The sequence below is a fragment of the Biomphalaria glabrata genome, chromosome 6, assembly GCF_947242115.1.
Source record: "Biomphalaria glabrata chromosome 6, xgBioGlab47.1, whole genome shotgun sequence".
Taxonomy (NCBI): Eukaryota; Metazoa; Mollusca; class Gastropoda; family Planorbidae; genus Biomphalaria; species Biomphalaria glabrata.
The window spans coordinates 47,471,457-47,498,312 of NC_074716.1; the positions used below are offsets into that span (position 1 = coordinate 47,471,457).

The window sequence follows — 26,856 nt, forward strand, 5'->3', positions numbered from 1 at the left end:
AACATTGTTGTTTCTTTTCTGTTATTAATACAAGTGAACCAGGAAGTTAGGTTGACCTCATAAAGCCCCGCCCCTTTCTTCCAGAGTTTTTATGTTAACACATTGTTTGTTTGTTTTGGAAACGCGCGGCGGCCGCCATTTCTGTAAAACACTGAAACGTTGTTTTTGATGTCCTCATAAATTATGACGAAACCAAAGAAAAACGAAATATCAAGACAAGATCAAGACAAGATCAAGACAAGTTCTAGGCAAGTTCAAGACAAGTTCTAGGCAAGTTCAAGACAATATCAAGACAAGATCAAGACAAGATCAAGACAAGATCAAGTCAAGTTCTAGGCAAGATCAAGATCAAGATCAAGCCAAGTTCTAGGAAAGGTCAAGATCTAGACAATTTCTAGGCATGTTCAAGACAAGATCAAAATCAAGACAAGTTCTAGGCAAAATTAAGATAAGATCAAGACAAGTTCTAGGCAAGTTCAAGACAAGTTCTAGGCAAGTTCAAGACAAGTTCTAGGCTAGATCTGGAAAGATCAAGACAAGATCATGATATGATGATTGACTTAAGACTTTCAAGATTTCGAACGTTTCCTAAGAAAAGAGGATTATTACGCCCTAACATAAACTTCCTGCAGGAGGCCGGGAATGGTGGCGGGAATGACTTAAACCCGTTAGCATCATAACAAGATTAGTAAGTTTCCATTAAGGGTCGAACTTAACGCCCACTTAAGACCCTTTGACCTACGGAAAGGATTTCACTAGAGGCCAGGACTGAGACACAGTCTTTGGTTCTCCCCTCCCCCCAGCAAGGCCGGAGATGTTTCTACGTGCTCCGATGCAGTACTGCCACTGACGGTGAGAGAGCAATCACCACAGCGTATAACTCCCTTGTGAGGAACGGTGTGGCGAATGGGACGGGCTAGTGGAGCCTTTATTTTATCCTCTTGTTTGCTGAAACGTGCTGTGGAAGCCCACCGGAGCCAATGTTCTATCTATTTGTCTCTCTAACAGACGTTGCCACGGGAGTGCCTCTGTGAGGCCTGGAATATACCTCCAAACGACCAGATAGCCAGTTACTTTCATTAAATAAGCCATTATCTTTTTTCATTAAATTTCTTGGAAAAAAAAAATCTAATCCCAAATTTACGAGGAACAAAGTTAAAGTTAAAAAAAAAAGGCCGAGCACGAGATAAGATAAGACAATCTTTACGACATCAGAATCATTTCCTGTAGATAATCTTTTACGACATATATAAACCATTCCCTGTTCTAACGCTTCTTACCAATAAATTTTATTTACTCTTGTAATTTTAACACCCTACCATTTCTACAAAATGTCCTTGTTTAATTGTAAGAAAACATTTACCGTTCGAGATAAACCTCTTTGATCCACGCGTAATCCGACATTTCAGTGAGACCAAGCAAGTTCAAGGTTAGGCTGAGGGAGAGGGGGGGGGTGTGTGGATCGGGAGGATATTGTCGCAAAAAGCGCAATTTAAGGCGGGAGCGCATGATAAAGGGAGTGTGAAGATGTTTGAAGGAGAACGAGGTAGAGAAAGAAAGCGATAACTATTCGATTCGCAGATCTACGTTCTTAATTGTGCAGGGAATGTGGGCGCTCGTGTGTAATGCATTTAATCATGCGCCAATACAGTCGAGTCCGGTTAATCAAACCATACTGGGATGCGATCGTTTTGGACCTTGTTGATGTCTAAGAGCTGAGCCGAAGGCTCTTCGAGCTCTAAGTTTGAAAAAAAACCTGTTTGGACGCCAAACAGTAAAAAAAAAAAAACCTGTGTGAACACACAGTTCTGTTTGGGAGAGACCCTAGACAATGCCTATGTAAGGCATTGCTGTTGACCGATGCGTTCGGCCCCCGACACGTGGACTAGAGACACGGCCGAAGGCCGAGAATGCACCGGGGACTTCTGCCATTTTCCTTCAATGTACCAAGCTAACTGTGCGGGATCCGCCATTTATGTAACGGTCCCTTTGAGGAACAGCGCATGGATTGGTGACGTGTTTGTGGGGACTTTATTACAACCCCGCCCGTGCAATGGGTGGACTCTCGTCTACCCGTGGGCATCCCCACGGGAGTCCTGTGTTGCTACCCATTTAGCCTAGCCAATTCCTCAAATGGCCGTTTCCACGCGGGCGCCACGATGAGGCAGGGCAACGTGCCCGCGTCGTTTTGGACCTAATAACCGGCTGGTCCGATTAACCGGATTTAATCGTATAATAAATAGGATTTGTGTCGGTACTTTAGGATTCTGTCCGAATAAGCCGATACGAATATGAAACAATAAGAATGTGTTTCTAATCTGATGATAATTGCATTTAAATCTAGACTCCGTGTGATATTTGTTAGATACTGAGGGCAGAAATAGTAAAAGTCTATTTATAAAAGTTTCATGGAAATGAAAATATTAGAAACAAAGGGACGTAACAATGATAAAATGAGACAATGGTTTAACCGAGACCAATCGATATAAATGGGGCTGAACACTGACCTGCAACGTCGCAACCTGTGGGCAGTTTAGACCTATAGGACTAGCGCTTTGTACGTCACAGGTCTGTACAACGTGGCAACGAGCTATTGGTTTCCACTGCCCACAGGTTTTGAGTGGGTCAATGTTTAGGCCTTCTTTATCGACAAAGTCTGGGTTTAACTCCCTTTCGGGTGTTACATCAATACAGTCAGGTCGCACACGGCGTTTAATCAAAAGGAAATTATCACGGAATGTCTACATGGCAGCTATTTGGGCCCTTTGACAGCCCGGTACGTCAACCAAATCTCTTAGAGATAAAAGTTTGTTGTTTTTTACTTCACGTCCAACATGTATATAAACAGTAAGCCAGAAGTGAAAGCGGCCTGACACGAGACTTAAAAAAACACACACCTCTAAAAGATCAGTGTTGACAATCAGGGGCGTAGCTAGGAACTTTCCTTCATTTGGGGGCCCCTACATTTTGCGTAATATTTAATTTTAAATGTAAAAAAAAAAACAACACTCATTTGGGGGCCCCTATCAAGTGGGGGTACGGGGGGATTTTTAAATTCTCCCCCCTCCTCTCCCCCCACTCTGGCTACGCCACTGTTGACAATGTAACAATAGAATTTTAACAAGTAAAATTAAAAAACAAAACAAAACTTTTCCAAACAAAAAACTGGGCTTATAATAAGATTAATTTTATCAATTATTTTGATTTAATCATTTAATGTATTTGTTGTAGATCTAGAGTGAATCTAGGCTTACAATAATAAATCTGAGCGATTGGAAATATTTTTACCAATTGTTTTTGATTAAGCACAATACCATGCTTTTAGCATTCTCAATGGGCTATGGTCCAATCACTTGTGTGGACCAGTTGGACAGGGGGATCGGGGAGGAGGGTGTATCCGGGAGAAGGCTTCCGTGATGGCTTTTAAAAATCAATTAAAAAAAATAATTTTCGACTTGAATTCGAACTCGAGGGCCACGTCAAATTTACACGCTTGCCACTGTGCCAGCGAAGTGCTTATAAAAATAGAAGTTTTAATAGTTATCTATTGTTAGTTTCAAATTTTTAGGGGACGATCTGAATGTCTAAAGCAAGGATAATCTCATCTAAGCTATTACTGTCTCTATTTAAAACGAAATAAATTAATGTGATAAAGCAATTGGTCGATTTTTTTTTCGATTGATTCATATGCTTTTGTTATGGGCAATGAATAGTTGTGAAAAGTTTAGACTTGATTTGAGAAGGAAAAGTGGCATGTACAAGATACCACACAGACAGACAGACAGACTGAGTGGTGAGTTGAAATTAGCTTTGGAAAAAACTGTAATTAAAATAAAAATGGGTTAATTTGTTTCCTACTGATTCACCCCAATGCTTTCTAGCTTTAACCACAGGTGTACCAGGGAACAAATAGATGTGTCAGGGAATAAAGACACAATAGATTGTCAGGGAACAAAAATACAATAAATGTGCCAGAAAACAAAGATACAATAGATGTGTCAGGGAACAAAGATAGAGGTGCCAGGGAACAAGGATACAATAGATGTGTCATGGAACAAAGATACAATAGATGAGGGAACAAAGATGCCATAGATGATTAGGGAACAAAGATACAATACATGTGTCAGGAGACAAAAAATACAATAGATGAGTCAGGGAACAAACATTCAATAGATGTGTCAGGAAATAAAGTAAATTCTATGTTTAGCTGGCTGCATCTAATCGAGTAATTCCGGTACAGGAGGCACACATTTTATATTGTAAAAAATATCCTGTAATCGATGCTTTTCTATGTCTAGTCTCTGGTTTAAAACAACCCACAAACATCATTGTCAGCTATCAGCTTACAATGTACTGTCCATACCATTTTCTATCATTATTAGTATTGGAATGTGAGCGTCCATCTAGCTGACTATGTTTGCAGTGTTCCCCGGGGGCTACTTCCTGCATAAAACGCTTTGCCCCCTGACTATGGCGCTGTCCGGGCACGATGAATAATGCACGCGATTAGAAGACATCACGCGACACACACGAGTACAAAAAAAAAAAAAAACAACACAGAAAATAACAACAACTGCTGTTTACAATTCATTTGGTGGACAGAGCAGCTTGGACATAGTTAAATTGGACAGAGGAATTTTAATGAAGATGGGTCAGTTGTACGTCCCCATTAGAAGGAAAAAAAAAGAAATAAAATGTATTTCCTTCTTTACCAGCGAGCTCATTTCGATATACAAAAACCGATTACCACATCGGAATCGATACTCAAAACCGTTGCGTCTGCAAATGATGAAATCGATTATGTAACCGAAATCGCGCACATCAGCGATAACTCTGTACAAACATATTGTATCTGGTAATCGTTACGAGTTGTTTAGTTATTCCATTAAAAGTATTCCAAGAAATGGAATCGGTAAAGTCATAAGTAGGAAACGAAGAGAAGGCTGTTCGCTCCTCCCGAGGCGTCGTTCCGATCGGTGTCACGCGGTGCTGTAAAATATACATTAGCTACTGGTGTACCTCTTTAGTAGTTCGAAGTGTCTTGACTATAACAAGTAGATCTATAGTTCGAAGTGTCTTGACTATAACGAGTAGATATATAGGCTTAAAACATGCACAGCAAATATAGCAGACGATACAGTTAAGAAATGAACTTCAAGAGTGGAGAGTCGTTGAGGTCTTTGTGCTGTCTAAGAATCCTATAATGTATACGTCACAAAATCTCTTACTTTTAAATTAAATTTTTTTTTTACATTTTGGGTAGGGAGGGGAAGTCATGGAATTACTAATTAAGTAAGGGAACCAATAAGCAGCTCTACCTATGAGGCTACTTTGTCTAAGAAATATCTATCACCGTATTGGGACAGAACAGGACTTAATGGTCACACGGTCGTAGGTAAAAGTTTAATTTCTCAATGCTCAATTCAATCTGTTAAAATTCAATTGTAAACAGTCACACTTTTTTTCCCCTAGCAGAAGATACATACAATATGTGTTCCTGTTTCAGTTTTCTATTATAAGCATTTTAAAAAAAAACTATAACAAGACCAGATTAAAACAGAAACATTCCTCTGAGCTGCATTTATCCAATTTTTCCACCCCCTCCCATTTTAATAATATCCTTGGTGCATACTCCTCCTGTTTGCCCCCCCCCCTCTTTCTTTCTCTTTCTTTTCTCTTTCAGTGTGTCTGTCTGTACATTACTCTGTTCAACTGTCTGTCTGTCTTTCGTTCTTTATTTTTAATTCTTTTGCATAAAACATACTATTTGACGTAAAGTTTAATTTTTATTGCCACCCCCTCCCCCTCTCTCACTCTCCTCTCTCCGCCACTATTCCATTGTTTTTTTTTGTTTTTTTGTTTTGTTTTTGTCGAAGTAATCGTGAAACTCTTCAGTAAATTAAAATTTTGGCTAAAATTTTGACACAAAATAAAAAAAAAAAAGGTTTCTTATTTGAACGTATGGGAGATAGGGTTAAGACTTCATCTAAATGAACAACCAAAAGTTAGCAGATAGTCGGAGACACAGACTGTTCACGCACACCAACACACTCATACACTCACAAAATTTAAAATTTAAATGAAGTACTTACCAACATTGAGTTCATGGTATTGCCAGGTTAATCCGATGTTTGCCAGAAGTACTCCAAATAAAAGGAAATTCCCGATGCTTCTAAAATTATCCGAATGTTCCAGCAAACGATGCTTCATGTTTTCAAACAAAACAAAATGTTCTATCCTAGATCTTTAACCAGTTGGTTACCTCCAGCATGTGATATGTTATCCATCGCCTACGCTCTTTTCGGGGTTATATTTCAGCAGAACATCAAAACGAACCAGCGCGGAATTTAACGAGCATACATCCGCCGAATCGGTGACGTCACTTCCTCCAGAATGGCGCGATGGCCACGAGATATTTTCTCTGTAACGAAATGTTGATGGCATCTTGCAATTTGTTTATTTTGTTTATACGCCGGTGTTATCGATTGTCACCCGGATGAAGCATGTCTATAAGGTCGGGATCTAAATCACAACAAAATAGGTTTACAACATTAAGCATTAGCACAGAATAGCTCAGGAAGATTATCTAGTATGCAGGTATTCAAAATGCTTGTAAAATCACAAACATCAGCTTCAGATTATGTTTTATCTTGTCGTGAATCCGTTCCGGAAGTGAGGTCACGTGTGCAATGACGAGATTATGGGGGAAACAGTTGTTGATATTGATGCTTTATTTTTTGAAAAAGAAGAGTTTCTCAATATATGTACATTTCTAACTGATCAAAGAAAATTGGTGGGAGAGTTAGGATTCAATTGACAAAGACTTAAAAGATGATTATGCTTAAAACATGATTATGCGTAAATGATGATTATGTAACCATCATAGTGATAGGCAGCATTTTATTTTCACTAATAACAAACTTATTCTATCCACAGAGAAGGGGAAGAGTTATATATTTCTGGATTCAGTCCTTAGTGCTCTACCATGCTGCCATCTGGGAGTTAAATTATTTTACGTCAGTACAATAAGTGGTCGGGTGACTTGGCGGTTCATTGGTAAAGCGCTTAGCTTCCGAGCGGAGGCTTGTCATCGAGTTCAAGTCTCGGTGAAGACTGGGATTTGATAAGGAAATTTTAGGAGTTCCACAGTCGAAACAACTATAATAGGTCCCTGACACTGGTCGGGAAAAAAAGTAAAGGCTGTTGGTCTTTGTGATAACCACATGACACGAGGGCCGGCCTAAGGTCACTGCAACCTATGCGGTAGCAGTGGACTCCTAACTTTTAAAATCGTAGGTGTAAATCATTAAATTAAACACTTATAACTTAATATAATAACATGGTTTCATTGAACATTTGTAGGCTTGTGAAACGGGAGAGCCAAAGAAACTAACAGTAAACTCTGAATGTAGAATCTAACAGAAAAAGCGAACGGATCTTCACCTTTCGGTGAAACATGGTCATAAGCCAACAGATTTGTTTTAAACAACAACATATAAACAGATAGCCAAACAAATATGACGATATTCTTGGTTTGGGCCGCGATTAAAAGATTATTTATCTACGCCTAGAGGTTGGAGGTACGTTGGGAATATTTACCAAAAAAAAAAAAAAAGACAAGAAAATGAGTCGTTGGGAAAGCTATCTACAATGTTGCTCACATTTTAGCCAGACAAATGAAGTCAGTTTTCGACGCCTAAAAATAAACTTGCAAAATCCTATTAATTAAAGTACAAGTTTACAATAAATTTATTTCAGGTCAATTTCATTTGATTTTCGGTCATGTGGCCCGCGACACGAGTGTCGGAGATTAAAATGGCCCGCAGATTGAATTAGTTCGGGCAGCACTGACTCTATTGTAACCGCTTGAAAGAATACATTGCCACCTTCGGTATTCCAACTCGTGACGCCTCGACGACGCGTCTCGCGAAACGTCGCACATGGGGCAACCATTTCGCACAGCGGAGAACAGTGTAGACCAGTGGTTCCCAAACTTTTTCCTTCACGGAACACTTCGCACATTCTGATTATTTAGCGGAACACTTTGCTTTTTTTTTTTAAAAGAGGGATTAATTGACGTGGTGGCCTACTAGTTAATTATTCCAGTAGTTCGTGGCACACCTATTCAAGCCTCTCGGAACACTAGGGTTCCGCGGAACACAGTTTGGGAAACACTGGACTAGACTATGACAATATGAACATCCACCTTTTCCCACACTTGTCTACGTTGTCACGTGACGTGTCACATTGTTGATTGTAAACGCGTGTACAACGTAATACGCAAACATCACAACCTGTTCTCTCCCTTTGTTTGAACGCCAGATAAAAGGGGGATTAAAGCAGAATGGAAAGCTTTGACAAATGTTCCTCATCTATTTTGGACGAGACACGCCCCTGACAGCGAATTTGGTTTCCACAAATGTACGCATGCTCACTAACAGTGGCGGCGACTCTGAGGAGTATGGAAAGGGGACTTTGGTTGTCATTGCGTAGCCATCTTAACCTTTAGACTCGAAAAAATAAAATTCTCTTCTTCTTCTTCTCTCTCTCTCTCTCTCTCTCTCTGCCTGTCTATCTATCTATCTATCTATCTATCTATCTATCTATCTATCTATCTATCTATCTATCTATCTATCTATCTATCTATCTATATCTATCTATCTATCTATCTATCTATCTATCTATCTATATATATATATATATATATATATATATATATATATATATCTGTCTATCTATCTATCTATCTATCTATCTATCTATCTATCTATCTATCTATCTATCTATCTATCTTTCTGTCTGTCTGTCTGTCTATCTATCTATCTTTCTGTCTGTCAGTCAGTCAGTCTTTCGATCCGTCCATCCGTCCGTTCGTCTATCCGTCTGTCTGTCTTTAGACGCAAGGTATATAGTGTTTGAATCGAATGTGTTTAAACTGCTTGAAGAGAGATAAGAGTTCCACCAACTCCAAGAGAATACCGCCCGGCCCCTTTGCCTCTATACCGTAACGCCTCTTCTTATAATTCCTATTAAACAAACATTTCGAACAAAACAAGGAGAATTCTGCAACGTTTCAATTCACTTCAACTTTTAAAGTGTTTGGACATTACAAGGTAGCACAGAGCATTTTTAACTAGCACAGCACGGTCAGAAAAATCCTTCAATTTTTGCGGATAGACTTTGTCTCTAAGCTTTCATTATATTTCTCCACCTTTAAGGGCCCCATGGGAGATCTACATAAGTTTAAAAAAAAAATATTTTCAACTCTCGAAGTGAACGCCATTGCGCCTTCAAGGGGCGTTAACTGCACACTGGCCTTGACAAAAGATATGCATGATTTATGAAGGTATTAACTTTTCCATTTTTATTCCCAGAGCAAGTTATTTCCCTTTGTTTATTTACACCACATTTTCAATGGTTAAATCAGAATCAGAGAAAAAGGAAGAAAGACAACTTTTTATTCTTTATTTTTACATGTCCTATATTTAAAACAATATTTTGAAATTACTTCAAATAAAGGTGTACGCACGATGTTCACGGATGATACATAAATGTATGAGCGATTTTCATAAATGGAGCCAAATCTATAATTAGATTACGTTCTGATATATCCAGTGTGACAACTTCCGGAACAAAGAGAAAATTACTGTGGTATCAAAATCTCCTATGAAAAAAAAAATACGAAAACCAAACAATGCACTGTAAAACTATTTTCAAATCAATTTGTAAGTACAATTTACTAACTAGACTTCAAAAGAGGTAGATAAGTTTACGATCAGGGGCGTAGCTAGGAATTATTATGCCATCATTTGGGGGCCCGTGGGGATTGAACTCTTTGGGGGCCCCTGCATTTTGCGTAATATTTAACGTAAAAAAAAACACTCATTTGGGTAATTTTTAAATTCTACCCCCTCCTCCCCCCTAGCTATGCCACTGTTGACGATGTTAGGGAACTTGTGCAAGGATCAACTGCCTTTACTTCTTTTATTTCCACTTTAGGCCAAGAACGCACGTGTTAAATTTTCCCGCCAAAATCTATCTATTAAGCAGACGATGTAATATTTAACTCTAAATGTCTCTAGGTGTGGTATTTCTCCCACTTCCCATTCTCGGATCAAGTTGGAACTTTGCACAGTTATTCACTGCTCCTAACAACACACGAAACAATAAAAAAAAATTAACCAACCAATTAATTAACTATTGGCAAATGTCTTTTTGTTTGAGATAGAAAATGGGGAAAATAAATCTTACAGTATTGAGAAATTTGGCTATATGATTCTTTCCACTTACATAAGCTTTGTTTTTTTTTTTAAGTATTTTTTTTATATCTTGCTCGTTTTTCAATTCTGGGCGGTGAAGAAAATGATAACGAGAGTGACACGCGACCAGCACAACGACCTTGACTTAGGCATCGCTTTTCGTGACATTAGGTTGAGAGCGGGTCCATTTCTTGTTTATTCTCGTAAATTTCTCGTTAGTTCTCGTCCATTTCTCGTTTATTCACGTCCATTTCTCGTTTATTCTTGTCAATTTCTCGTTTATTCTCGTCCATTTCTCGTTTATTCTTGTCCATTTCTCGTTTATTCTCGTCCATTTCTCGTTTATTCTCGTCTATATCTCGTTTATTCTCGTCTATTTCTCGTTTATTCTCGTCCATTTCTCGTTTATTCTCGTCTATTTCTCGTTTATTCTCGTCCATTTCTCGTTTATTCTCGTACATTTCTCGTTTATTCTCGTACATTTCTCGTTTATTCTCGTACATTTCTCGTTTATTCTCGTCCATTTCTCGTTTATTCTGTTCTAATTTTCTTCATTTCTTCCGGGTAGGGAGGAATTTTTTCAGTGTTTGCTCATCAGAGGCGGCCTTATGGGGTGTCGAGTGGGGTAACTGCCCTAGAAGCCGCACCCTAGGGGGGGGGGACGATAAAGCAGTATTTCGGTGTAATATTTAAAAGTCTTTTGGCGGTTTTATTTTCTCTTTGATAATCTTTGAACATATCTTCGATCATTTTTTGATGACTTTCATAATCTATTGATATTTTTTAAAGCTCTTTAATAATCTTTGGACATCTGTTGATAATCTTTGGACATCTGTTGATAATCTTTGGACATCTGTTGATAATCTTTGGACATCTGTTGATAATCTTTGGTCGACTTTGATATTCTTTGGAGCTCTTTGATATCCTTGGGCGTCTATGATAATCTTTGGAGGATTTTGGTAATCTTTGGAAGTCTTTGGTAATCTTTGGAAGTCTTTGGTAATCTTTGGACGACTTTGGTAATCTTTGGTTGACTTGGTAATCTTAAATTTGCCTTTTCATTTATTCGCATCATTAATTTGTGTGCCTCCTGTGACAGCAGCTATTTTAATGACGTAATGACAGAAGAAAGATCTATTCACGTTCCTGGTACAAGGTTCTGTCATGTCAAGTCGTGTCAAGTCATTGTTTACACCCAGAACACGGCAATCGTCACCGGCCTTGCCAGTCGCAACAGCAGCTTTGCGACATTAACTGATGATCGGCCGCAGCAAACACGAACGACCCGGCGTGGCACTCAGTTCCCGCTGTACATCATGTCGCTTGCGTGGAGATGTTTTTACAGGTCTCACATCCCCTGGGTCTCACTTCTCTGGGTTTCACTTCCCCTGGGTCTTACTTCCCCTGGGTTTCACTTCGCCTGGGTTTCACTTCCCCTGGGTTTCACTTCCCCTGGGTCTCACTTCCCCTGGGTTGCACTTCCCCTGGGTCTTACTTCCCCTGGGTTTCACTTCCCCTGGGTTTCACTTCTCCTGGGTCTCACTTCCCCTGGGTTGCACTTCCCCTGGGTCTTACTTCCCCTGGGTTGCACTTCCCCTGGGTTTCACTTCTCCTGGGTTTCACTTCCCCTGGGTCTACGACTTTTATTATTAAAGCTCGAAACATCTCAGACATCGTTTTAAAGACGCCTACAATTCTACCGATTCTATTTTTATTTCATTCCGAGCTAAATCTGAGAGAATTGGGTGAAATCGATGTTTTCATAAAATATGACCTAAACTACGCGGGAATTTGTTGTGTATAACGGGAAAAAAAAGGGGGGGGGGGGCTTCACGACAGACGGTCTTCTGACTTATAAATCTGAAGCAAGTTGGCGCCACATTAGAGACCAAAAGCAAATCCACTACTGAGGACGGACGTAGACGGCGAAAAGAGAATCTAAATTGACCACCGTTGGACAACGGTTATGCCTGAGCTGATTGTGGTAAAATATGTAGGTCTTACCTGGGACTGCCACATGGCTACACTCTGCATTAGTCTTTGGACTCTCCCACTCAACCACAAATTGTATTAGATGAAGCCAAATTTGAAATCAAACTATTTCTCGTCATTGACTTATTTTGACTTTGACTTATTTTGATTTTGACTTGTTTTGACTTATTTTGACTTTGACTTATTTGGTCTTATTTTGACTTAGACTTATTTTGACTTTGACTTATTTTGACTTTGACTTATTTTGACTTTGACTTATTTGGACTTATTTGGACTTTGACTTATTTTGACTTTGACTTATATTGACTTATTTTGACTTATTCCTTTTGATTTCCCGTGGAGCATAGGGCCGCAACAGCACTTTGCCATCGGACTCTGTTGTGGACTATTTCCTTCAGCTGAGGCAACATCCATCCTGCCGTATTTGTAGCAGACGACTCTATACTTATAGGTACAATGTGATTGGAGATATTTGTTTCCCGAACTGTAGGTCTCAATTTGACATCCGCATATCTGCCACCGATTTTGTGAATTCCTATCAATCTATCAATTTTATTAAATTAACCAGAACGAATATGATTAAACGAAAAACAACATTAAAAAGGGAAAGGAGTTACGGCTCCTCCTTAGTGATAATCGACAATGTTGTTATGAATAAATGTTATTCTTTTAATATTTTTAGAGCTATCTATTTCTAATAAAAAAAAAATATAACACCTGCAAGAATTTTTTTTCTTTCATTGCAGACGTGGCCAGATTTTCCCACATTTAATAACCATTGATACAAATGAAAGGCTTACTTAAACCTTTTAGTCACGCTCTGTTACACTTCAATGGGCGACTTTCATTTAGGTAATTGATCTTTTTTTTTTTTACTTCAACAAAATAATGATTTATTTTTTTTTAAATATTTCCTAAATAGAAGTCCTAAAAAAATGTTGCGTGTCATATTTTGATAGATCAAAATGCACATTCACTCTAAGGCAACTGCAACTGCATTTACAAAGGGGAGATTACATTAACTATAAATATATATGATGGATAGCTAAATCTAGGCCTATATATAGCAACATCCGACTCAAATTTTTAAAATGCTCTGACATCAGGCAATTTTATTTTTTAAAACCATATCTTGCATGCTCTACTTCTAAAAATTACATATATAATTTGTGGCCATTAAAGTTATAGATAGTTAATTAACTTTTCCCCAAATAATGTATATAACTTATTATAGTTATAGATTTCTTGCATAATATTTTTTTTTCATTTGTTTTTCTTATAAGTTCAATAGATACGCAAAATCTAAAGACGCAAAATTCTTTAAAAAAAAAAATGGTAAAGGGGAAACTACTACACTTGTTACCATATATCTCAACACTGCAATTTTTATTTCCTTTTTCGATATCAAACAAAATTAATTAATAACCACTATTTAATTAATTAATTGATTAATGTTTTTATCGACTCATGTAATGATATAAACTTTCAAAAGAGGCTTTTGGGGCCTCTTTACCTTTATTCACTATGAGGCCACTAACATCAGTAACATGTCTTTGTACTCTTAATTAGTGGCGTACCGAGGGTGCCAAGCGTCTGGGGAAGCAAGGCCTGTCAGTGACTCCACCTCCCAATAGTGCACATCAGTGTTTTCCAAGCTGTGTTCCGCGGAACCCCAGTGTTCCGCGAAGGCGGAACAATAGGAATAATTAACTAGCAGGCCGCCACGTGAATTAATCTCTCTAAAAATATAAGCAAAGTGTTTGCAAAATACTTAGAATTTGCGAATTGTTCTGTAAAGGAAAAAATTTGGAAAACCCTGGTGTACATAGTCCATATTTGCATAAAGTCACCAGTTAGAAGTATAAAGTTAAAGAAGGAACAACCGCATCACAAACGAAGAGATTAGAGACAGGGCTACTACAGCGATTGGACCCCAAGATGACCTGCTAACTATCGTAAAAAAACGCAAGCTAAAAATCTATTGCCATATTACAAGGTCTTCGGGGCTCGCAAAGGCTTTCCTTCAGGGAACAGTACAAGGAAAACGAAGAAAGAGCAGACAGAGAAAGCGATGGGAAGACAGCATAAAAGAATGCCATTGAAATAGATTCTATCTAAGGCAAAAGACAGAAGAATGAAGAAAGACAGTCAACAAATCTTGCATGGTGCCCCAACGGTCCAACAAGACTCATGGATAGGTGAAAGTAAAAAGAAGTAACAATCTAAAGTCACTGAGATGATATTTTACGCAATGTTTTCACACCCATTCTGGCGCCCCTTTACGCTCCGGTGCAGTTTCACCCCCCGCACATCCCTCATGTTACGCCACTGCTTTTTAATATTCACTACGGAAAGACTTCCCACCTCCAGAAATATGGAAAATTTTATTGCCTTACATTAGGGGGGCAGACAGTACCGGGGAAGGGGGGCAAATAATTTCGTCGAGGTCCATCGCACTTGAGGGCCCCAAGGAATAGAATTTTAGAGGACGTAATGCAATTATTGTAAACTGCGTGAGGCTCTCTTTGACCTAATATCGAATTACCCCGAGGCCCCGTCAGAGTCACGCGCCCTTTGCTCTCCCAATGACTCGACTAGAATTAAAGTGTCTAGATTAAGAATCTAGACCTAGATATATAGATCAGTGTTTCCCAAACTGTGTTCCGCGCAACCCCAGTGTTCCGCGAGGCCTGAATATGTTTTTCAAGAAGTAGGCCTACTGGAATAATTAACTAGTAGACCAGAACGTGAATGAACGTCTCTAAAAAATAAGGAAAGTATTTCGATGAATACTCAGTGTTTCGTTCAGGAAAATGTTTGGGAAACACTGATATAGATTACAGGTTTATGTAGCATATTGGTATTAAATGTACATTTGCACACTAGCGCGTCAGTGCAACACCGCTTGTGTTTACGTAATAAATGGAGTTCCTAATATGTCTTCCCTCTTAAACACTCGTTTGTTATTTGTGTAACACGAATATTCTACAACCAGGGCCGGATTTACCTTCACATGGCCTGACTCTTTAGGGGATCTACGCATGTAAATAGGAAAAGTGGCGTACCAAGGGTGATTTTGAGCAAAATATTTATATTAAATGTAAGGAGAGAGCAAGAATAAGATTGAATATAAGAACACTCTATTTCCTTCTTCACAAAACATGGCATTCTTTTAGATTTATTAATAGTATTAAGTATGAGGGCGATTGGCTTCTGAACCTGGGATCCCGGGTTCGAATCTCGGCGAGGATTGGAATTTGTGAATTTCCGGATTTTCAGGACGCCCCTGAGTCCACTCAACTCTAATGGGTACCTGACTTTAGTTGTAAAAAAAAAAAAGAGGCGGTTGGTCGTTGTGCTGGCCACACTACACCCTGCTCATTAATCGATGACCAAAGAAACAGATAAGTTTGACATAATCTGCCCTATAGATCGCAAGGTCTGATAATAATATAATAATGATAACGTAATATTAAGTATATTATTTATATTGTGCACTGAAGAGGGTAGCGATGTCAGCAAAAATCCTGTCCAGAGTATTCACTTACTAAAATGTGGCACAGGAAAGAGCTTGAGTCCTAGTCCTAGTAGATCTATATTCAAATCCTCTTCTAGATCTATCTAGACAGCGAATAGTGCAACAAGCTAGATCTAGATGTGAGTAACTTGTGCGCCAGGGCAACACTCGTTTAGTCCACAAAATGTAACCCTGGACAACGCAGTGCTCCACATAAACATAAACATCCAATACAACACAGTACTCCAGAGAATTAAACACAAATGAACACAACGCAGTAATCCAGAGAAATAAACACGGAACCCAACACAAAGTGTAATCCTCGTGTATACATCCAATGATATAGCCTTTCACGAGTTTCAAACATCCGTATCAAGTAACTCAACAGTAAACATCATAGTTCAATCAAAGTATAGAGGGGACTGACAGAGAGAGAGAGAGAGAGAGAGAGAAAGAGAGAGAGAGAAGGAGAGAGAGAGAGCAATGTGAGCGGACGAAGTCATAAAACAAGAAAAGGGAGGCCATCGCGCACTGCAGAGTTCATGTCAAGAATAAAGTCCCTTTATTATATATCTTTTTTGTTAAAGGTGCACCTTTTTTTTTTTTTAAAGCGAGGTGTTCGGGAAGGAGGGGGAATTTACGGTGACTAAAAATGTGCTTCCATCCAGAAAGGAGGAGTTTTTTTTTTTTCTTCTTTTCAATGTGCCTCATTATTATGAAACTGTGACAGAAGTATTGGGCTCCAAAATTCGTCGTTGGCTTGTCAGAGTCATTTCCCTTATGTTCCCCCTCTTTCTCGGAGAAGATTGTAAAAAAAGGGGGGAGGGGAAGGCGGCTGTGTTTGCTAGTAAATATAGTCAAATAGTATACCGTGGAAGAGTCCTTGAAAAAACACAAAAGGGGGGGGGGGGGGAGAATTACTACGGCATGAAGATGGGTGAATGTTTAGGAAAGGGAAGGGGAGAGAATGAGAGTAGGAGTAGTGGCGAAATACTTGAAGGAAAAAAGCGAAAGGGGGGGGGGGGAATATTTAAAGCCTCTTCAAAATTGTCCTATAGAATCTGACGACTTTACCAACGTAGGATATGATAACTCGTAGGATAGGACAATTCGTATGATAGGACAATGTAGGATATGATAACTCGTAGGATATGACAACATAGGATAAGATAATTCGTAGGATGTGACAACGTAGGATATGACAATTCGTATGATAGGACAACGTAGGATATGACGACTCGTAGGATAGGACAACGTAGGATAGGACAACTCGTAGGATATGACAACTCGTAGGATAGGACAACGTAGGATATGATAACTCGTATGATAGGACAACGTACGATATGACAATTCGTATGATAGGACAATGTAGGATATGACGATTCGTAGGATAGGACAACGTAGGATAGGACAACTCGTAGGATAGGACAATGTAGGATAGGACAACTCGTAGGATAGGACAATGTAGGATAGGACAACTCGTAGGATAGGACAATGTAGGATAGGACAACTCGTAGGATAGGACAATGGTTGTTATAATATAATAGGTAACCTACACACCAATATGTTTTGGGATGGCGGGGGGGGGGAGGAGGTCAAAGCAGAGACAACGAGAGAAAGAACACTGTGATCTATAAGTCATTGTGGGGGGAAAGTTTGTGTGTGTGTGTGTGTGTGGGGGGGGGTAATGACAGCTCTGGGTTTTTTTTTTGTTTTTTTTTTTGTGTGTATGTGTTGACGCGTATTTTTTATGTGGTCGTTCTCTTTTGAAGAGGTGGTCATATCTTTACAGCTCTACCAAGGTCGCGCGGAGTTGACAGTTGTGGAATTCCCGGAAATACAAATGAGTGATTCACTGATTAGTTTAATTATGCTCAAGACTTACAGCCAGGCTGTATCTGAACAAAGATTAGACAGAGGTGTTATAATTCTGAATAGATTTATGTGTGATTTTTACCAAAAGATATCAATAACAACAAAATAAGTGTATGTCTGATTGGATTTAGTCAATCTGATGCGGTCAGAGCTACAAATGTAGCATAGACATAGAAATATGTCTTCTTCTTCCTCGTTCTCATTTTTATTTTGGAGCATTCAGATGACTAGAACAATATACGAGATGAACTGCGCAGTGGTTTCCAAATCAGGGAGCTCTCCATATAGTTTTCATTCTATTGGGGTGTTTTGGGGCCAATGTCTTGTACGGGCCTCATGATAAAGAGAACAGTTTTGAATGACATGGTCAGCATTTTCTGGTAACACTCCACATGGACAGATTTCACTGGTTCCAATGTTGTCTCATTCTGTTGTGTCCGATTCTGAGTCGAAAGATTAGACGTTTGTCTTGTCGGGATAGCTTAAAATAGGCATCATCTTTCTTGTGATTCGGATGAGAGCTTGTCCATTTCTCATTTATTTTATTTACTATTAGTTTCTTCAGAAATATGGAGAACAAGACGATTTTTATTGGCTCATTTTCTTCACAGATAGTAATAGCCGTTTTGGCACTGCCGTTTTAGCGCAGCAGTTTTGGTACCGGACATTTTTGGCGCTGTTTTTTACTCATTATATTTTCTAATTTGTATTATCTTCAAAAATAAAGATACCATATTTTTGTTTTGAATATATGCTTGAAAATCAAACTTTTTTGTGTGAAAATTTTTTTTTTGTCCATTAGATCTTGGGTTTTAGTTGTTTTTAGCGGCCCCCGAAAGGGGAAAAGACGCTTTTAGTTTTGTGCGAAATGTCTGTCCGTACATATCATCTGACACCTGCTGAATTTTCTTTTTGCACATCACAGCAAAATGATGTCTCCCCTTGCATGCTAGGCACATTTTACCCCATGCAGGGCACTTTTCTTTAATGTATTCGTGAATCCTTCCACAATACCTGCATTTACCTTTCTGAATGTTTGTTCTTGAAGGTGTTGATACTTTCTCAATGATTGGAGGGTCGGCTTGTATTTGTCTCAACTGTTTGTTGGCGGTCTCGTATGCTCTGCAAATATCTCTGCACCTTTCCAATGTGAGACTACTATCTTGTAGCAATTTCATTTTGAGGCATTCATGTCTAATACCAAGAACTACTCTGTCTCTAATCAAGCTATCTTCCAGGCGTTCAAAACTACACGTTTTTGCTAGTCTTCTCAGATTTGTTATGTACTTTTCAATGTCCTCGCCTTCTTGCTGTTCACGCGTATTGAACACATAGCGCTCATAAGTTTCATTCGTTTTTCCAATGCAAAAACTTTCAAATTTGTTCACTATTTCTTCCATCTTTCTTTCTTTTCCCTTCTCAATTTCAAGACCATCATATATGTCCATCGCTTTTGTTCCTATAATTGTTAGAAAGGTGGCCACTCTGACCTCCTCTGATTCTTCCGACAATTTAATGGCTAACTCATAGTTTCGCCAGCTCCGGTGAAACTTTTGCCAATTAGCGGCCATGTTTCCTTCTACCTCGAGCGGCTCGGGTACAGGAAGGAAATTTCTAGCTGCCATTGCACGGCGTAGCCTTGAATTGTTGTCTATTTATTATTGCAAACAATTAACCTTTATATACTGATTAATGATTACCTCTGATCATTAATATACCGCTGCCACCATGTTAATTATGATCTAGGTTCACAGTCAGCAATAAACAAACAACAACCATTAGTGTCATGGCGGAGAATGATACTTTATTATATTGAACGCGTGCACCTTTGCGCACCATATCAACAGGGAACTAGTTAGGCCAGGTTCACATCTAACTTTACATTCACTTACACCTATCCTTTGATCTGCGGGACCGTTGGGGCACTACATATGATCTGTTAACCTTCTTTCTCCATTCTTATCTCTCATTTGTCTTTGATATAATTTCATTCGGATATTCTTTCTGAAAATATTGAAGCCTGCTTGGGTGGACCACTTCGGGGGCCGATTTTGAGTTTGTGTAACCTTGTTTGTAATTATTTTTAAGTCACTAACATGAAAATGTGTGCGTGTGTGTGTGTGAATGTGGTGGGGTTTAATATTGTCCAAAAGCTAAGTAAAAATATAATTTTAAAAAAATCGATGCAATTTTCTGTTCACCTAAAAATGGTTTATTTAATTTATACAACATAATCTATATGATATTATAATATAATCAGTGCAATACAAAACTAATAAATGACATCCGGTGCGTTTTATTTATAAAAAATCTATGCAATTTTCTGTTCACCTAAAAATGGTTTATTTAATTTATACAACATAATCTATATGAAAGCGAGAATCGATCACTAGGTCGCCACACTTTGTCATCAGTGTATATATAACAATGAGATGCCCTTGTACCTTAGCGAACTGATTACTCCATATGTCCCCCAGAGAACCCTGCGCTCAATGGACTCAACGCTTTTAGTAGTGCCACGTTTCTCCCTCAAAAGCTACGGTCTGCGTGCTTTTTCAGTTCACGGACCAAAGGTTTGGAACTCACTCCCCATTGATCTCAGACAGACAACATGCTATACCACTTTTAAGAAGAACATTAAGACCTACTTGTTTAAAACTTTTTTAGATTAACTGTTATCCTAACAATTGTGTTTATGTTTGTAATGTTGTTACAGCGCCTTGAGCCTACATTTTGTTTGTTAACAGCGCTTTATAAATAAAATTATTATTATTATGATATTATAATATAATCAGCACAATGCGAAATTAATAAATGATAAATGGCGTCCGGTGCGTTTTATTTATAAGGAGAAAGCATGTTAATTTCGTGGACTCTAGTAGGAACCTTACCTATCATAACATAGCTACCGATATTCAAGAAATAGTCACACCCTTTCTATAACTTATATTTGGGAAAGGGGGGGGGGGGGGAGAACTGTTATTGCTTATTAAAACATTAAAGAGGGTTTTGTTTTCATTATCATTACAGCTGCCTACTCCAAACCAGCTTGAGCCAAAACGGCTGTGCCAGGACTTCAGAACATCACGTATGGAAACAAATGAAAGATGAAATGTTTGTTAATGATTGAGTGAATTCACTTTTCACCGAAAAAACAACAACCCCACCTCTAATTTTTAAAATCTAAATACAACACAATCCCATATTCCCGATCCATTACATTAAAAAGAAGGAGCTTCAAATTAATTTGCAGACATTATATTTTTTTTGTTTATGACTTCCGGGAAAATGGCGACATAAAATGGCTGACTTCTCATAGCATCGCTTCTGATAAATAATTTTTTTTAGATGAAGTCAGTTAAAGAAGAATGATCACAGTGTGCTCTCACGTGACCAAACACCACAAAGACCATGGCGCTCATTTCGCGACTCTTATAAGACGCCAAACTCTCGATTCTCATTTGACCCCAAAAGTTTGTAAGACGCTAAACTATTGGCTCTTATTTGTTTCCTTTAAAAAAAAAAACAACGCGCTCTGTCATTGGTTTCTTTATGCGTTTGATGTAGTGACCAAGCAGACTGACCGTTGACGAGGTCATATGTTGATTGTGTATTAAAGAGCAATTCCCCTTTCTCTGTTCAAGAACTCAGTGGCGCGTCTCCTCAAAGCCAAAGGTCCGGCGTTTATATTTGATCAATTCATGACTTCTCTTTCATGTGAATCACTCAGTAATGCCCAAGCTTCTGTTTCACTATGAAACTATCTCAAGGTCAATTGACGTGAAAAAAAAAAGATTTTTTGTTAGATTTACCTGTTTAGGTCGTTTTTATGTTTTTGTGTCGGTTATGTGCTTGGAGATATCAGGAAAATAAGAAAATTAGTTTTTACTTTTACAAGTCAAAACTCTGGCTGGCAAATGCTGTAAAGAGACGAAAGTTGAGCTGGTTTTGGTCATATTGCAAGATACGACTCACTATCAAAAGTCATCTTTCAAGATAAAGTGTGGGGAGCAAGACGGAAGGGGGGGGGGCAGCGGGCAGGGTATGAACCCGAGACGATCGAGTCAACGAACGACAGTCCAGCGCTTATTACCGCACGACCAGGCAGCCATTCGATGCTGAATGGCCAAACATTAGAAGACTATTATAGATCCATCGAGTCGATCATAATGAAGGATCACAAAAAGAGATAAATAACCATTTTAAGCTTGGCCCCCGCCGTCATCAATAAAATGTGGAAAATCTGGAAGCATTTCACCAGCTTCTACAATTAAGGGCTGAATCCAGGTGAAAACTGGGACTTTTAATTTTCGTGATCTTTAGGGTACTTTAGAGTGTCTAATGGGTACCTGACATTAGTTGGGTAAAAGTAAAGGCGGTTGGTTGTTGTGCTGGCCACATGACACCCTCGTTCACCGTGGGCCACAGAAACAGATGACCTTTACATCATCTGCCATATAGAGTGTAAGGTCTGAAAGGGGAACTTTACTTTTTATTTCAACAATACTACTACCACTACTACTAATCTACTACTAGGCCTAATTATAAGCCCAGCTACTACAATGATGGTAATAATTAATAACAGTAAAGTGAGAAAGATCATCTTGATCCATTGAATAGATGTATCAGAAACTTGATAAACTTGTCTTCATCAGTAAGAAAACAAAAAAAAAAAGGGGGGGGGGGGCACAGGGGTGGAGGTATCTGGGTGAGTGATAGCTTTTGAAATGCATTTTTAGATAAAAATAAATCAGTTGTACGACTTGAAGTCGAAATCGAGGTTTCAAGCCCTTCAGGTCAGGGGCGGACTGGGTATCAAAATCGGCCCGGGCATTACCATATAAACCGGCCCTGAAATGGCATGTCATATATTTTCGGTGGGGGGGGGGGTAAACCCCCTCCGCAATATATATATATATATTAGTGTGTGTGTATATGTAATTAATCTTCATTACATTCTTATCTTTCATTCTTTTAAACGTTTTTTCTACTCTAGAATACTCTCTTCCTATAATTAGTGAAAGGTAGTACACACCGCCAAGGGACAGCTACAGCTAGGAAGTCTGGGGGAGCGCTGCAAGCTCCTCCAGTGGGGTCCGGGAAGCCCGGATCCGAGCATTATTTCCGTTATTTTAAGCTTTAAAAAATGCATATTCTGAGGTATCTACAGTGCAATTAGCCTGCTACTCTTCCGCTAAAAAAATCAAAATAAATTTTCTATTCACTGGAGTCCAGCGACTGGTAGAAAATGGTAAAATACTTTAGTTTTATATTGGAAAAGGGGGGGGGGGGAACCACTTTTGGCTACGCTCATGAGATTTGGTGACTCTTGTTTGCTTAAGTTGGCTGCATTGGGGCAGTAAGTAAAGTTTCCCTTTCTGACAATGAGATCTGAGGCCAGTGATGGTTTGAATTCCTCCCCTCTCGGCTACGCCCATGTGATTTATCATTGGTGTAAGCCTAATTCTATTCAAAATATATAAAGTTTGATAACGCATCGAAAACTGGATGTATGCTTTCGTAGGCTTACATAATGTATTCTATTTATAGATCTACATGTATGTAGTCTGAAAACTATAAACACTACAATAGCATCCTTAATGAGTTTCAACCTTTTTGGTATTACTTATAGATTACAGACGTCTCTTCAAAAAAAATAAATAGTTAGGTCCTACGCATTTCATGTGTCAATCTAGTCAAGCATGTTGATCTGTGACTTAAAATATGCTAAATCATTGGTTTTCCTGCCTGACAACCCATTCCTTCAAAGTGGTATCACCACAAATACAAAACTAGGGGTCTATCGAGCCGTCATCCTCCTCTACATTGCTCTATGCCAGATACAGACACGTATGCAGAATGGAAGACCACCGCATCCCTAAACGACTTGTATGTCCAACTAAGCGAAGGAAAGCGCTCTTAAGGTGGTCAAAGAAAACGCTTCAGGGACACCCTCAAAGCTTCTCTGAAGGCTTTCAGCATAGTCCCATCCAACTGGGAGACAGAGGCACATGACAGAGCATCATGACGTCGCGCTGTGAAAACCGGCGCACAGGTTGCTGAGGAAAAGAGAACAAAGCTGGCAGAAGAAAAAACGCCAGAGAAGAAAAGCAAGGCCAATGACACTAGCTCCAGCTGGAATAACCTGCCTAGTGTGCGGCCAAACATTCCGGGCTCACATAGGTCTCACCAGCCACACGAGGAGACATAAAACCCCATTGCAAAGCCCTCAGCCCCCTGGATGACAAAGTGGTCATAATCGAACTACGATGGACGAACTATATATATTCCTTTAAAAGATAAGAGAAAGCAGAACGGTTTGAGAGGTACTTCTAAATGTGAAAAGCTCTTGCTTCATCCTAGTACATTGTCAAAACGAGATTTGTATATGAATATATTATTTAAAATATAAATGATTCTAAATCTCCTTTCATTAAATATCGGATGTGACAGAGCTAGATCTACATAGTAGTATATAAATTATTGTAATTATTGTAATAATTTTCATCATCAATGACTTCATAATAAGCATAAGTTTGCCGTTAATCATAACGGTATAAAATTGATTTCGATCTAGATTTCTGTTTTAATTAAATAATATATTTTTTTGTAAGCCTTAAGTGTAGTATTTTTAGATCTATGTTATTACAAATAAACAACAAGAAACTTACTTTTTCTTTTCAAATCGCAGATAGTAGAACTTAATACCCATATTGAGCTATGAATAAGTTGGGTGGTTTGCAATTTCGCGGCTGTGTGTATGTGTTTTGTTAAATAGCTAATTGTCTCCCCTTTTGCCGCATTATATCAATGTTTTCTAACTTATCCTCTCCCATCCCTCTTTTTCGTTAACTTTCATGGAACCATCAAAAAACGGGTGAGGGAAGGAGCAAAACAAAAATACGAGTGCCATCAAAGGCCCATGCCGACCAGCAAAATGATCAGGCCAAACATAATCTCGAAGACATCAAAGTAGTGTTGAAGGCCATGCCGCTCGTGCATAGCAGAAAGTACGGTCTAACGTTTTACAAATGATAATACGTACAGTGTATAGTGTAATTCTTAAAATTATATTCTTGTTGAATTTCAAACAAAATCAATTGTAATAATAATAAAAAAAAACAACAAAAAAACATGTCTTGTTGCTGTCACTTTTTTTTAAAGTTGTCAGCATTGATTTTTTTTTTCTTTGGTCGCTACCAGACCGGCCCATTTGGTACCGGCCCACCGGGCATTAGCCCATATAGCCAGTCCACCCCTGCTTCAGGTCAATTCATTAAATATTGTGCCAGCAAAGTGCTTATGAAAATTAAATTATGTAGTTATCTATTGTTAGTTTCAAACTTTTAAGAGGCGAAATAAATATCTACTCAAAGTACAATTTCTTTCCCTTGTTCGTTACCAAACAAAATAATTAATTACCATTAACTAATTGGTTATTTCCTTTTTAAAAATCGATTCTTGTTTTGTCAGGTACAAGAAATAATTGTGCAAGATTTCAACTTGATCCGAGATTGAGTGTGGCATTTGTAGTTTGGGTTTTTGGCACATCGGCACAATTTAGGCCATGTCGTGCCGGTAATCTTTCAAGGGTTACTCTCCCTTTGTATCACAAGAGCTAAATTTTATACAGTTAAGTCACTAAAAGAAATAACGTGTACAAACTTTTTACCAGACAGACAGAGTGAGCTCCCCCAGGTACCCAATCTGGACCCCTGCAGTCTCTTCACAAATATCTCCTAAAAGAAACTTTTCTTTGCAAATCTGTTTACAATATCTCTGGAATCCAGACATCTGCACAATGTATGTTCATTAAATCTAGTCTATTTAGTCTATGAAAATGATGGCTCCTTGACCTTGGTGGCCATTGAACACCTAGATGTTCTTCAAAATTGTGACATTGCCTCATACCTTATCACAACATTCTAAATTCCGTCTAAACCCACTTTCAACCACACATTTACAAGAAATAATGTAGATATGGACACCTTATGCTAGTTCTAAACACCTGATAGTATGTAATGAATTGCTTTTTATTCTCTCTTTTGAGAAAAATGTCAAATTTTTTCCGAATGTGAAATAAAAAATGCTGTTGCAAAAATCTGGTCAGCTAATTGTGAGCTTGAAAACAAATTGTGCATTTATTTGCAGTCTAGTTTTAGTGTACAATTCAATGATTCCCTAATTTACAAACATGGGCACTTTGAATTTGAATCTTTTTTTTTAACAATACCTCTAATCATGTCAGATCCTCATATAACATGCAGAAACCTGCATCCAGAAATCTAGAAATTTAACAGTTGATGAATATCGCTGAGTAAAGAATTATTAGCTCGTTATAATTTTTCGAAATAAAAAATAAATAAATGTAAATTTGGCTGGAGACTATATCTAGGTCTAGATGAACCAACATGGTCTAGTCAGCCGTATTACCATAATTATGTGATAACAGAAGTACATTTATATTTGCTTCAATTTTATTGAAGTTTATAAGCATGGTTATATTTGTACGTAAATCTAATTTAGATTGTATAAAAGTAAAAGATGGTAAAAGTTGATCTAGACATGATCGTAGGAGTCCTAGATCAGAGCTGTAAGTCTAGTGTTAGATCAAGATTTCCATATAATGAACATACCAATAAATAAAATATACCTTATTCACTCGATGAATTTAAAAAAACGCGATAAGTTCTAGCAGCTAACTGTGTTACAAGTTCGATATCGGAACTGACCCAAACATTTAAAAATTATTTTTTACAATTATATTTGAAGTTTAATAATAGAGGTATTGTCTTTTTTTTTTAAAATATATTTTAAAACGTTTTTCTAATTTTAAATCAAACTATTAGCATGCATTCTTCTCATAGATGGAAAGAAAAAATGATCTTGAATTAAAAAAAAAAACTTGAATGATTTTCCTAGAAATATGACACTTTATCTACATCTTTTTGAAAAAAAAAAAACCTAGACAATTAGCTACACATAAAAACATTCTTTTGACCGATAATTTTTTTCAAAATTATTTAATCACCTTTAAATTAAGCTCAGTTTATTCAATCAAGCAACAAACAAAATCTTAAAAAAAAAACAAAAAAAAAACAACTAAAAGCCCCAATGATGAGTATCTACTTTTTATTATTGTCCAGCAATCCCTACTTTTAAAAACAAAACAAAAAAAAAAATTAATAATTTCTGAATAAAAAAAAAAAAGAG

At 38.1% G+C, this 26,856-nt stretch overlaps 1 protein-coding gene across 2 annotated transcripts in view; it reads right to left on the minus strand.

The window, feature by feature from the left end:
• The window catches only part of LOC106077796 (uncharacterized), a 174,625-nt gene extending 158,400 nt beyond the window's left edge, over positions 1–16,225 (minus strand). For both annotated transcript variants that reach the window (XR_008778308.1, XM_056031546.1), the window contains exons 1-2: positions 15,800–16,225; positions 6,093–6,522 (exon numbers count right to left, since the gene is read on the minus strand). Coding sequence is in view for 1 of the 2 variants with exons in the window: in XM_056031546.1 (XP_055887521.1) it covers positions 6,093–6,210 (118 nt within the window). In the remaining variant the exon portion in view is untranslated. The remainder of the gene's footprint in view (positions 1–6,092; positions 6,523–15,799) is intronic.
• Positions 16,226–26,856: the final 10,631 nt, after the last annotated feature.